At 48.9% G+C, this 14,442-nt stretch overlaps 1 protein-coding gene across 2 annotated transcripts in view; it reads right to left on the bottom strand.

Moving 5' to 3' along the window:
• The window catches only part of DPYSL2 (dihydropyrimidinase like 2), a 141,713-nt gene that overhangs the window by 75,749 nt on the left and 51,522 nt on the right, over positions 1-14,442 (bottom strand). Inside the window, exons 1-3 of one of the 2 annotated variants that reach the window (XM_056119124.1) lie at positions 9,091-9,389; positions 4,697-4,785; positions 2,468-2,652 (exon numbers count right to left, since the gene is read on the bottom strand). In XM_056119124.1, the coding sequence (XP_055975099.1) occupies positions 2,468-2,652; positions 4,697-4,785; positions 9,091-9,129 (313 nt within the window). In that variant the 5' untranslated portion in view covers positions 9,130-9,389. Of the gene's footprint in view, positions 1-2,467; positions 2,653-4,696; positions 4,786-9,090; positions 9,390-14,442 lie in introns of those variants that run through there. The other variant, XM_056119123.1, reaches the window with a different exon arrangement.

Raw genomic sequence — 14,442 nt, 5'->3', positions numbered from 1 at the left:
CCGAACCTGCACTATTACCCTCTCTTCTGAGGGAAGGGCAAGCTCGAGGGACTCCTGTGGAGGTGGGTAACTGCAATCGGGTCATTTGTGAGAGCTCAGACTGTTCCGAAACCATCAAAGCAGTAGGGTTTGAGGTGTGGTCACTGAGACTCCCTGCAGCCACCTCTGATGTGCTCGGGGACTTGCTCATTAAATCCCTGACTTCCGCCTCATGGCTGCATGTCCCAACTCCACACTGAGAGGCCAAGGGGACAGGGAGGGGGAGTTGAGGTTGGACTTTATCGTTGCCTGCCTTCAGGCCACCGGCTGCCTCGTTCTGCACTACAGGAGCCAGATGCACCACCTAAAGGGACACCTCGCACCCCTGCAGAGGGCCCAGCTGGCAGACACATGTTCACTGGGAAAGTAGGTCCAGTCAAAAAGGATGCCCATGGGACGAAGGCGGCGGGAGGGAAGGGAGGAGCGGGGTGAGGAACAGGTCAGGTTTGAGGGGTGAAGAGGCACATTCAGGAATGTAGGAAGGAACAAGAAAACAAACGGGCGGGTCTTCCAGAGAAAATAAAACAGGGTGTCTCTCTTGCTCTCCCTCTCGCTCTGCCTCTTCTGAGCAGATAGCATCTACCCGGAGGCCAAGATGATTCCCACAGCTTCAGCAACCAGAGACAGACAGGGTCCTCCAAGCCACCCTCACTTTCACGGTGCAGACAAGCAGCCCCAACCCAGGACGGGACATGCCCAAGGTCACACCCACACGGGTGTCGGTGGGAGACCAGAACTCCAGATGGGAGCACTCCCAGCAGAGAACTCTCTCTCTCAGCACTCCCGGAAATGACAGACTCCACCCACCGCTCAGGGGAAAGGCATTAACTGGGCCTTCAGAGCCTCTGAACTCCCCACATGTTGTCCAGCTGAGACAGAATTTAACCTGGACTTTACCTTCCCAGCGAACATCCTGGAAGTCTCTGCTTCCACATGCTCCTGTGGCACTATACAGACAGCCCTGACAAGTGACAGAAATGCCTGCTGATGCCAAGTTGGTCTTGACAGGCCCCTCAGAAAAAATGGCACCTGTCTGCAGTGGGCCAGTCCCCAGACTTCTGCCCCACCCCCTCAAGCCCGCCCCCTCACAATGACACTCACTAGGTCAAGAGATGCTCTATGCAGTGTCACAGAGATAGTACAGTGGGCAGGGAACTTGCTTTGCTATCAATTGATCCAGCAATTCCCAGCATCCCGGGATTCCCTGAGCACTGCCAGGATTCCTGAGTGCAGAGGCAGGAGTAACCCCTGAGTATCACCATGTGTGGCCAAAAAGAGAAAAAGGTGTGTGCACAGGAAAAAGGTCAGGAGATTTTAAGCAGATACATGCAGGCAGCAGTGAGAAATGTGACACAGGAAGAGACTGGGGCCAACTCCTCAGACCAGGATGGGCAGGACACCAGGGATGTGAGTGTGTGGGTGGAAAGGAAGAGAGCTCAGACAAAGGGATGGGGAGGAGAAAGAGGTTGAAGATGCAGGTACAGGTCTGCCATCCCAAACAAGAACCACAAGCACTGGTTCTTCTAAAGCATTAAGGAGCTCAATTCTTATCTTGAAATGAACCTTCACTTTTTGTTTTGCTCTGTTGAACACTCCCAAGGCATCCTGATCACCTCCTCAGAAACAAAATGGCATTTGTTAGCAGGAAGACGTGTGACCACATCACAAACTGACAGTGTACAAGCAATATCTTAACACGCATGCTCTGCTCGCCGGAAATACTCTTTAGGTCTGGGAGAATGAAAAGACACAACCTCTTTGGAGCAATTCATGAAGGACAACTGGCTGCTACCGGCAGCCATGTTCAGATCTAAGCAATGGAGTATAATAGATTCGTAATATCAGTCCTGCATGCATATCTGCCCCAGCCCAACTATGTCAGACCCAGACCAGGAAAGGTCACCCCGCCCCAAGCCCAGTGTGGGTTTGTCATCGGTGGAATGGTGAGGTGGCTGGTTTAAATGTTCATCCACTGGGGCTATAGCGATACAACAGCGGGTAGGGTGTCTGCCTTACACACGGCTCACCCGGGTCCTCATTTTCAGAGGATGCCCTCTAGGAATTCCTTTAAAACTCAAGACTCAAAACTGATAGCTTTCAGCATTATCCAAACTCAACCTCCAGCCAAGCCACACATTAAGGTTAAGGGGGGAACATCCTCAAGCAGAGAAAAGAATGAAGCCATTCTTTTCATCCTGCCAAATCTCTCCGGAACTTAATTTTCCCATTGATCTGAAGAACTTAAGAATCAAAAAGGAAGGCAAGGAAAGCAGACAGATGGCTAGCCCCTCTCCCCCTAGAGATGTGGCAGACCAAACCATCACTCAGACCAGCAGCTCAGAGAAGCAGAGACTCAAACAACAAAGGCTCATTTCCATAAGAGAACAGTTCTGAAGCACGCGGACTATTGCTTTTCAACTTGGCTTACTGATCATGGTGGTTCCACCGGCCAGGGCCGCCTTAGTGCCTTGAAAGAAGTCATCAGCAGAGGTCATTCCCTGGTCTGGCATCTGGAAGCGGGTATGCACATCGATGCCTCCTGGGATGACCATCCTGGAGTGGGCTTCGATGGTCTTCACCCCTCCTGGCACAATCAGGTTTTCTCCTATTTGCCTAAACACACACAGGGTGGGTGATTACAGATGTCAATGACTTCCTGAATCAAAGGAGATCTGACGAACATTTTACCAAGCCACACATTACTTTTCCCGGTGTTCCTTTGATTTCCCTATTGTTCATGATCTTCATGACCTCCCCCCAACTAAATGGCACTAGGGAGTACCCAAGAAAACACAATTTCCATAGGCCTTCAAAGGACCCACAGAAATTACGGGAAAATTCTTACCATCAAATAATAAGCACCACCACCAAAGATGGTCACTTAAATGCTGCTAATCTTACTCTAGATCATGAAAACTTGATCTGATTATCCTAGAGGACTTCTCCAGAACTGGCAGCATTTAACCAATATTCATTTTTTTAGCAAAGAAAATTAGTCTTTTTAGGAAACTGGAATGATAGTACAGCAGGCAGGGCATTTGCCTTGCACACGGCCAACCCGGGTTTGATTCCCAGCATCCCATATGGTACCCCCGGCACTACCAGGAGTAATTCTTGAGTGCAAAGCCAGGAGTAACCCCTGTGCATCGCTGGGTGTAACCCAAAAAACAAAAAATAAAATAAAAGTATCCTTTTTAATGCAGAAAAAAAGAGAGGGTGCGGGGCTAGAGCGATAGCACAGTGGGTACGGCATTTGCCTTACACACAGACAACCCAGCATCCTATATGGTCCCCTGAGCACTGTCAGGAGTGATTCCTGAGTGAATGAGCCGGGAGTGACCCCTGTGCATAGCTGGGTGTGACTTAAAAAAAAAGAAAAAAAAGAGAGGGTGAAGACAACTAAACAAAGCTGCCAAAGGGAGAGGGCCCCTCTATGATGGCATCTCTATGAAATATTTAAAAGCATCTAATTAGCAATTCAGAAAAAAAGAGGAGGTTAGAAAATTAGTATCTATTAAGCTGAGGGGCATGGCTTCACTTCCCATCTAAAAACATCTATGACATCTCTCCACCAATCATGTTAAAAAGGAAAAGGATTCGAGGAAGAGCAGATAACGTTCTAAAATAAATTAGGAATGGCCACAATTAGCACCGAGGCCTACTCGTTTCTAGGCCAGTATCTTTCAGGTTGCCATGCAGATACGGCTGCCTCCTAAGGGGACAGATGGAACATGGAAGTGCTGGCATTTCAAAGCATGGAGTTAAGATGCTCACAAGCAAACACATGGGGAAAACATTAAATGTGGGACTATTAAAACCTATTTTAGGTTCACAAATGAGGGTGTGAGTTTCCAAGCAATAGACTCATCTACTCCAGTTTTCCACTTCTCGGGACTGGTTTGATGCTAGCACTTGATAAATGCTGCTTATTTAAAAGATGTCACTGGCTGGAGTGTTTGTCTTTAAACAGATGTGCTATTTCTCCAGAACCCTGGGAGCTGTCCCAGTCAGAGGGGCATGAGAACACTGGTATGAACTCAGACTCCTTAACCCTCTAATGTCCCAAAATATCTTAAAATCAGTAACTTCTTGTTTCTTTCTCCTTTGGAACACAATGCACAATAAACACAAGGGTTAGCTGGTGTTAACTGCATTTAATGAATAAAGCCTGAAACTCTCTTGGGGTGAAAGAGTAATCTGTGTTACGTGGTCATTAATCTGCTGTCCTTTGGTTCCTCCAAGTTAAGAGTCTTGATTAAGAAAACAGATGTGCTGGCTGGCTTACTGAAGAAGCTGTACTCCATAGTTTGAGTTCTCTGATTGGGCAATCCACCCCAACAATTACATTCTAGGAAAACATTAAATATATACAATGTATCATAAACCAAGTATTTGATCTGGCAATAAGAAGATACTGTGTCACCTCAGCTAAAAATAGTAAATTACATAATACCTAAGGAACCGGGTGAGTATTTATTTGTAACCTTGGATTCTCTGAATCTGAGTTTTCAAATTCACTAATTACCAGCAATGAAAGCTGGCTTAAACAGATACAAAGCTGAATCACTCAAGCTTGACACTCTCTATGTGGATAGTAGACAATGATTAAGAATACTGGAAGGTACACAGACATTTTCATAGAATGAATTATACTTACTTGATCAGCCCATCTTCCATGTATATGTCTGCATAGAATGACTGGTCATCATTAACAATTTTACCTCCTTTGATCAGAAGCCGATCACTCTGAAACAAAGAAGTATAGTAAGGTCACAATGCTTGGCTGATCAATAGGAAACGAAGGAACTAAAATAAATGCACTAAGGATACGTTTCACTATTTGAAAGAGATGTTCAAAATGAGTCAGTGTTGGGTTTGGTGTTTTTGGGGTTTTTTTGGGGGGAGGAGGTTGTGGTGTTAGTGGCTATCATTGATTTTGGCACTAGATACTGAACATGCAGTGTGCAAAGCACATTCTTTACCATGGACCTACAATCCTATCACCAAAATAAGCCAATTTTGGAAAGGCTTATAAACAAAGGTAAACCTGTATGTGATGGCACCTGATGAGTCAGGACACACCAGCAAAGCTCAAAGCTTATGCTAGGTTAAAATAAATTTTGAAAAACTCTCTAATTTTAAACCTGTAAGCACGGAGCCAGGAGAGGGGAGGGAGAAAAGATACAAAAAGGAGAAGGAAAGAAAGGAAAAGGGTGAAAAGGACAGAGAGAGAAAGAGAGAGAGAGAGAGAGAGAGAGAGAGAGAGAGAGAGAGAGAGAGAGAGAGAGAGAGAGAGCGCTTCACAATCTCCCTTTATTTTTTCAATTTTTTTCATTTGGGAGGGTTTGGGGTCATACCCTGCAATGTTCAGGGCTTACTCCTGGTTCTGCTCTCAAGAATTATTTCTAGCGGTGCTCGGGGGACTGTATGGACAAGGGATCAAACCCAGGTCATCCATATGCAAGGCAAACTTCCTACCCAGTGTACTATTGCTCCAGCCCCTCAAAATCTTCCTTCAAAGCAAGTGAACGGACGAGGTTGGGCGATCTTCCAAAGGGTTGGCCACATGCTTTTCAGGTAGAACAAGGTTCAATCCTGGACACTGCACTGCTCCAGGAACAGCCCCAGAACACCACCAGGTGTGGCCAAAAACAAACAAAAAATCATAATAAAGTGCAGTGAAAACATTTCAGACAAAGATAAGACAAACTCTTTGGAAGGGGAATGGGGAATGGAGAGCACATTAGCTTAGCTCAGGACTTATTCCTGGCTCTGTGTTCAAGAATCTCTCTCGGGGTTCACCTGGCAGGGTTCAGGGGACCATATAGGATGCCGAGGGTCAAAGCTGGCACGAGCAAGGCAGGCGCCGTACCCTCAGTGCTATCTCTCTTGATAAGACAAATTAAAATGGCTTTAGGTTAAACATTTTTTTAACTGCACCCCACATGTAATACACTCAATTCTTGCCAAGAGTTGGGGCAGGAAAATTCACCAAAGTCTGTTGTCATGGTATCCTTTACACAAAACAACATTAAGTGCAACTGTAGCCAGGTTCCAATTCATTATATCCTTTAGACTCCCATTTTTCTTGAGGTCAATCACAGTGATGGAGGCAGAAAGCCCACCTCAGATATCTAGGAAATTGTTTAGGGGGAAAAAAAGGTAGCTCTATAACAACATTGTGATGGGCAAATTCTAAGGTCTGACACCACGATGGATTTCTGGTGTTCATCAATTTTCAGAGGTGCAAAAGTATATGTGACAAACAGCACATGAAAGCCAGGAAGGCAAGAGAAACATTACATTATGACTCTTTTCTATTCTAATGCTCTTGTGGAACAAAATGTTAAAATCCGCTGCCAATAAGGAGGCACCTATGTTTTCCCAGACTGGGTTTTAATTAAAGTTACAGGTGGAAGCACATATTGCCTTCTTATTATGCAAAACACTTCCAAGCATGACATTTCATCTCGACAACTGTGAAATCAAAAGTCAGGTACCAAACGACATTCTCAGCAAGCCCTCTTTATGTGTACCACTTACCAAGAAAGAAAAGGATGGGGAAACCTTTCATTTAAAAAATATATAAATAAATAAATAAATAAATAATGACGCTACTAGGGAAATGGGGAGACACAGAAATGACACACATTACCTGGCTCTAGGATTACCTAGCTCTATCATATCTCTAACATCATGCAAGACAGTTAAGATCATTTTCACTGGGTACCGTGGGGAGCCTTCATCCTGCGGTCGTTTTTGGAATAATAATTCCATGGGGAACGCCGAGACAACAACAATACCTGCACTGGCACAGGAGAAAGGCGAAGATCTTCACAAAATTCTGACACGCACCCCAACCCCTCCCTGAATCCTGACATAAAAGGTCCATCTGAGACAGTCAGATGGACTGTCTCATGACATAAAAGGAAACTGAGGTTCCAAGAGATTAAGCCAGTTACCTAGGTCACCTGCTCCTACGCGCTTTCATCTGAGAGAAGGATTCTCCTTTCTCAGGATTACCAATTTGACAGTATAAATTGAGCCTGAGAGGGAAAACGCCCTGCCCTTCACCACCAGCTCCCTTAGTCACTGCAGAACCGTGCCAGCCACCACAACGAATCCGCGAATTCCCTAGCCAACATCAAGCCCAGAGGGAGAGAGAGAGAGAGAAAAAAAAAATCCCTTCCAGCCCTGTTCATCCTAGTGCTTTCCAGAAGGCTGCTTACATAACAATCCACCCTGATGAGGGTGGGAGGAAAACCAAGCTATAGGTCCAAGAGAATACGATCAGTTTTGCTTTTTTTTCCCCTTTAGGGATGGAGGGGGCGCTCTTTAAAATAATAATAATAATAATAATAATAATAATAATAATAATAATAATAAATCGTCGCCCTGATTGTTAGCTTTAAATTTTTTTTTCTCCCCTCCTCGCTGTCAAAACGAAACTGTCTCTTTCACGCACTGAGGTTGCGAATTTATTTGTGGCTTGGAGCAAACATGCCTCCCACACGCTCCTTCCTTCGGGGCAGGAAACACAGAAAGTAGGGGCTCCCTGCCTGGCTCTGGGGAGCCTGGATCTTGGGCCTTTAAGGGGCGGTGTGGCCCGGCCTAGGTCATCTTACAAAGCCAGCCCATCACACGCCCCCCCACCCCGGCCCCGGGCTCCTGTGCTCGCGGCTCTCTCCCGGGGATGGGTGTGCCCCAGTGCATCCAGAGGAAGCAGGGGTGCCCGCGGACGGGGAGGGAACCTGCGCGAAAGCGCGCCCTCGAATCCACACCCAAACACGTCTTGACTTTGCAACAGCGTCTTTCGCTCTCGGGGGCTCTCTGCCCGGCGATCGGCCGGCCCACGGCCCATCATTATGTAACAATGACTATCCCTCGCGTCCCTCCCTCTGGGGATTTCATTCGGGGATGTAGAGAACTAGGGCTGGCGAGATTTTTTCCAGGAAAAAAAAAATGGGAATAGGGTGGGGGCAGGGAGGCAACGAGATCAAGAATCCGTGCTCCGCGCCCGATGTTACGCAGATTCACGGCTCTGAACCGAGGGTGGTTCTCTAGATGGACAAACTCACACCCCCCAAACCCCCACCCCGGCCCCAGGATTGCACCCACACCTCCAGCCGCAGCGATCATTGTCTTAGCCGAGCCGCGGCCGGGCCATCTGCTCGGCGCGTCGCGCTGCGCCATTAGCGCCTCCGAGCCCGGCTCGGCGCGGTCCCCAACGCCCACCCTCCAGCCCGCTTTGTATGCGCCCACACGGACAGTCGTCTCCTGGCCACCGGAGGACAAGAACGACACGCGAAGGCGAGTCCCGGAGCCCTGCCAGGGTCGCAGCTCCCAAGAAGCAGCGGGTGAGAACGAGAAGGGCGCAACCCCCCACCCCCCCCCCAAGCAGCCCTGGTCAACAAAAAAGCCCCACGCCTGTCCCCCACCCCCCACCCCTTCCTCAGTCCATCTCCGCGTCCGCGCATTTTCCTTTCCGCTCCTACATCAAGCCCGCACACCCAGCCCTTTCCAGCATCCCTCGGCTGTCATCCTTATGCCTCCAGGCTGAGAAAACCCTCTCGGTTTTCTAAGGAGCCGGACGAAGCATCCAGAAATGGCCCTTTTAGGGTGGGGGCGGGAGACCCAGGGTGGGTGCGTTTCCACCGCAGCTCCAGGAGTCCCAGCCTCGCAGCACGCAGCATGCAGCCCGAGAACAATATCCAAGCTTCAACCATGCATATTCAATCTGGCATCCATTTGCTTGCAGCCGGCAGGCCAGCACTGCAGCATCTCTCTGACAATGAAAAGGATACAGCGGATCGGGCGCGCTACCTACGACGCCCTGAATGCAATCACGCTATTTTCGTTCCTTACAAAGTAGGTGGCTCACCAGCCTATATAAATGCATCTCCCACCACCACGATCGCCTTCTTTAGCAACAGGGGAGGGGAAAGTCGAGACCCTCTCCCCCCCCCCCTTCTTTTAGAATAGATTCCTTAAAATGCTCTGTGCCACAAAAGGTTGTTGACCCACCGGAGATTTCCCAAGTACCAAACTCACCGTGATGCGTGGAATATTTTTCTTCCCCTGATAAGACATTTCTCTCCCAGGAAAAAAAAAATTAATTTCAAGAGGATAGCTTTAGAGCAAAATTGGCAGGCAAAGAGACGTGGTTATTATTATTAAATTTTTTTTTTTGGCAGAATTGAAGAAGGTGCAAAAGCTTAGCTGGTCTTGCTGATAGCAAATTTCAGGGACGTAAGAGATAAATGCAATCCTCGATCTCTCTTTCTTCCTGCCCTCCAACACAGCCCCGGCTAGGGCGGAAAAAAAAAGAGAGAAGAGAACAGAGAGAGAACAGGAGGGAAGGGGGTGGAAATAAACTACAGCAATAAAAGCCTCGGTTCAAGGCACCCACCGCAGCGCATGCGCCGCCAGCCACTCCCTTTCCTCTCCGGCAAAAGCCATCCGCTTCGAGAGAGGCGAGCCCTGATTGGCCACACGGGCGGGCTATGCAAATGTGCGCCGAAGGGGCGGGGAGGCGCGCGAGCGCGCGAAATGCTGCAGTGAGCGGCCGAGGGCGGCGGTCGGGGCGTGCGCCCGGGCGCGGGGGAGCGCGCCTTTCGCGCCCTTTTCCGCCCGCTGGGTACCTCGGGGTGGGGCCGCGGCCGGCAGCGTGCAGAGGAACGGGTGCCTTTAAGGGGGCACGGGGCGCGGGGGGCTGCTTCGGAGAGGCCTGCGCGCGCCCCGAAGGATGCCCGCCCGCGCGCCAATCCGCGGAGGCCGCCGCTGCAGCCCCGCGTGGGGTGACTGCGCCGAGCCAATGGCCTCGCTGGCGGCGAGCGCGCGACTGCTCCGCGCCCGGCGTCGGCGCGGGGGACCCGCGGGGAGGGCGCGACCACGCCCCGGGCGCGTCCCGGGCCCGGTGGGCTTCGCCCCACCCGCACCCTCACCACCCCGGGGCGCGTTCGCGGCGTGGCGGCTGGAAAGTCTGAGCCGCTCCTGCTCCGGGGACGGGAAGGCGGGCGGCCCGGGGAGGCCTCGCCTGGAAGGTTCTTTTGTGCCTTGGGGCCACCCGCAAATGACGGGGCGGGGGTGAGATGCTGTAGCGGCCCGGGGAGGGGGCAAAAAAAAAAAAATGGCCCGATCCGGGATCTCCGTCTCTTTTTTTTTTTGCTGCCACGCCCCGTCCAGGGTTGGGAAGATTGGCAGTTGGTGGGTGGTGCAGCCGGGTGCACGTGACACTCGAGTGTGCAGGTCAGTGTTGGGATGCCCCAGGGGAACCAAACGACTCGTATTGCTGTCTCTGGTCCTCATTCCACGGAAGGAGGCTGAAAGATGCATTGCGGAGAAGCGGGAGGAATGAAAGATGGGTTTATAATGAAAGATGGGAACTGAGTCCAGGAGAAAACCTCCCCGGGGTCATCAAAGTTAAAACTAGAGCATCTTGGCACTACCTGAAACAGTATTCCAGGCCTCTGGGTTCCAACAATTGAACAGGCGGGACCCCTGGACTCTCCGGCCAAGTCAAGCCCTGAAGCCTCGTGGCAGAGGAGTTGGCCCAGCTGGGCTTGGGCAACCCATCCGGGGTCACCTCTATGAAAAGTTGCTCAGGCAAATGCAGTGACTAAAATATCTGGGCTGACACCCAGCTTTGGGTCCTGCACTTGTGATGAAGCAATAGCTAAAATCCCTGCATAATCTATTCTAGGCCACTTCAGCCAGGGAAGAAGTGGATGTATTTAATTAGCTCATAACCTGCTCAACAAAGATTAGCCAGATGAATACCAAGTCACCTTGGGACTATGGTGGGCCCCGTGCTCCAATGCCTCTGCCTGTGGCCACTTGGTATAGCTGTCAGTGGTGCTGAGGTCGCGCAAATGCATCCTCTCACTCCGATGCCCTTAAGTGTTAGTCTCAGAAAGGGGCCGTTAGTATACAGCAAGCAGCACTATTGGTTAATTCATTCCAGTTCCAATTAGCTCTGCATCTTGCAAACAGTCACGTCCCCCTTCCAACTATGTGATGTGCTAAGAGCAGAGAGTGAGTTAGTGTCAGCAAATTTGGTGTCAGGTTAAAGTGTAAGTCTGAAGAAGCATGAAATGTACCCCTCCTCCCTGTGAAGATCAACAATAAGTTCCAAGCAGGAATGGAGGGCAAGGCACAGCTGGGGACAGTGTTCTCGTAAATTATGACTAGAAACCCGGCTTATCAAGCAACCACAGAAGAAGAAGATAGTCTCCAATTAATTTAAAACAGTGATTTCTGATTGTTTATGCTCTTATATTTTCCTATTTTTGCGTTGTTTGACCTTTATGGATTTTAACTATCTGGCTATTTACCAATTTGCCATTGACTATTTTATGTTGTAAGAAAAGCTCCCATGAGGTTTTGCATCAATCTTACTTGCACTGGTCTGACTTCATAGCCATTTATATGCGGTCTTAGTCCATAATGATTGACATTCCTATTGATAAATATTCAAAGATAAAGGTTTAAATTGACTTACCTGTTTTGACTGGAGCCCAGAAGTATTTGGCACATGAAGTTATCAAATAATATCTTGTCGACCCATGAAAAGAACTGCATTTCTTTCCATACTTACCACTCAGTACAATGCAGAAAAGTAGAGTGAGGGAAAGAAAATTTCCATTTTTCTGCACTGAAAGACTTGTGCATATGCATCATTATTTTATACCAACTTTAGACAGTGAAAACTTCTTAGAAAGTTATAAATTATCCCTGTACCAGATATTTGAACCTAGTCTCGAGTGTGATTTTTCTGAATTTAAAAAAATAATAGATATATGTCAAATGTGGCAAAGCATTATAAGATGGCCTATTCCATATTGAGGAGATTTTCCCCCAATGTCCATCTTCCTCCCCCAGCAGCAGGAAAAAACAAGATAGAGGAACTAGAGGAGGTAATCACTTAATGAAATGATTCTCTCCAGGACATTCCGGTGGTGCTGGAGAGGAAGGGAGAAAGAATTCCTGCAGAACTGTGAGCAGGAGGAGGGAGCCTGGGCCACTTGCTGCCTGCATCAGTGGCTTCTGTGAGCTTCACCCCAAATCCCAGAACACCCTCATGCCCTGAGCTGGGTGCACGAAGTCACAACACACGACACACCCTGGAGGCAATGCCCCCTGCCCTGTGCTGCCTCCTCTTCCTTCCCTTTATCCTCAATACTTCCTCTAAAGGAAGCTCAAGTGGCACTTCCATGTCCCTAAAGTTTGCCCAGTCCTGCCCCCAAAGCATTCTCCCTCCATTTCTGTTTTGGAAGGACTTTTGATTACTGTTTCAATTTCTTTGATAGTCTATCCAGGTATTCCAACTCTTCTTGGTTCAGCCTTGGGAAGTTATAGGAATTTGAGAATTTATCCATTTCTTCCAGGTTCTTTTGTTTTGTGGCATATAGACTTTCAAAATAATCTCTGATGTCACTGTCACTGTCACGGTGCTCCCGTTGTTCACTGATTCACTCGAGCAGGCCCAGTAATGTCTCCATTGTGACACTTGTTACTGTGTTTGGCATATCGAATATGTCACAGGCAGCTTACCAGGCTTTGCCATGGGGGCGAAATACTCTCGGTAGCTTGCCAGGCTCTCTGAGAGGGGCGGAAGAATCGAACCTGGGTCGGCCAGGTCAGCCGTGTGCAAGGCAAATGCCCTACCTGCTGTGCTATCACTCCAACTGTTTTGAATTTCTTTGGTTTCTGTTACGGTGTCCCCCTTTTTCATTTCTGATTCAGTTTAGTAGGATTCTCTCTCTTTCTTTTTGAGTCTTGCTAGTGGTTGATCAAATCTTGTTTGTATTTTCAAAGAGCCAGCTCTTGATTCTCCCTCCATTTCTTCTACCCTTCCTACCCCCTAAAGCACTCTCCTAGAAGCAGTCTTACGTTGCTCTTTTTCCAACCACCAGCACAAAAGTTGGTCCATGGTAGGTGCCCTAAACTTTTCGTACCTAAATGTTTCAAGAACATTCATCCATAGCCTCCAGGGGTGAGTCTGATGTTAACAAAATATCCCACCTCGGGCTTTTCCCTTGCTGGGGTCTTCCTTCTTGGCAATCCAGTCTCTCACCTTCTCAAACTATGCAGGAACCTTATTATAATGCAGCTAGCTTCTCTATGGGTCACTTAATTGCCTTCATTTTAACTCTGCCTTCCCTAAACAAAACGGCCTGCTGGGACACAGGGACAATGAAAGCCAGAAGCCCTCACAGGGACTCCAGAATTCTACAAGAACTCTGGTAGTGTTTACTGCACACCAGTTTCTTACATTGTTCATGATACCATCTTGATACTTAGGCGCGCTTTCAGTTCCTCAGTGGCCTGCACAGTCCCTGGGCTGTCCAAGATCAGGCCCTCCCCAGATCTTGGTTTCATCTTCCCTCTTTGGGAAGCCAGGGTAACCATTTCTGCTTCTGAGCAACCCACCCCCGGCCCCCAGGGCTCTGTGAAAGTGGAAGGTTCAGGATGTCGCAAAATAGGGAAACTCTGTCACATAAATCGCTGACAGGAAGAACGGAACCTACATGTGGCAAAGGAGAGAAAACCCTACGCTGCTGTACTGACGCCAAACAGTCTGTGCAGAAGGTTTCAATTAATGCAGTGGTAAAGAGAAGGTACCGGAATTGCTCTTCGCCAGAAATGAACAGTGCTTGAGCTGGAAGTGAAGCCTTCCTTGCAGCAGATGGAAGGGGGCCCTAATGATTTTCTTTGTGTATGTGTGTGTGTGTGTGAGACCCTGAAGGGACAGAGACCCCAGAAGGACAGCCAAGGACCCACAGACCAAGCCTGCCCATCCCTTCCCTAGTGGATGGGTCCTTTGCGGGAAAGACTGGGTGTGGCCCACGAAGGTAAGAAGTAGCTTGTCTCCGAATCAGATGCTGCTTCTGCTAGAACCATTGACTATTCTTGGGGCTGTAAAAGCACCCCCAGTAAGGATATAAGGCTTTGCTGCCAGAAGACACAGGCTGGTCTGTCCAAAACCTGAGGGGCGTCAGGGAAATGAGAAAAAGTGGGCACTCCATAGAATCAAGCAGCCTTGATTGATTGGCTTCGTCCTCAGACCTCCAGTTAGCACAAGTCCTCCAAATGCCCCCTGCATCACCTACCTTCCACGTCCTTCTGTGTGATGATAATAGATCTTCCCTAGGACGCTTCAGTCAGAAATGCAGCCAGACAAGACCGCACCTTGCGCTGGCATCATGCCGCAGGCCCGCCCTCTGGTGGCGAATGAGGAGAGGACTGTGCAATCCTGTTCCCTAGGTCTCTCTGGTCAACGTGATGGCTCAGAGATAAGAAAGAATCCAGTTCAAGTGTTCCACGGTCAGCATCACCTGGAGTGACATTGCTTCCGCATCAACATCTCCTTGGGGTTTCAGTTCCCATCTCTAGGTTAGATCT

The sequence above is a fragment of the Sorex fumeus genome, unplaced genomic scaffold (genome assembly GCF_029834395.1).
Source record: "Sorex fumeus unplaced genomic scaffold, SorFum_2.1 ptg000039l, whole genome shotgun sequence".
Classification (NCBI taxonomy): domain Eukaryota; kingdom Metazoa; phylum Chordata; class Mammalia; order Eulipotyphla; family Soricidae; genus Sorex; species Sorex fumeus.
Note: the sequence above shows the minus strand (reverse complement) of the source record. Positions and strands in the feature narration are given on the sequence as shown.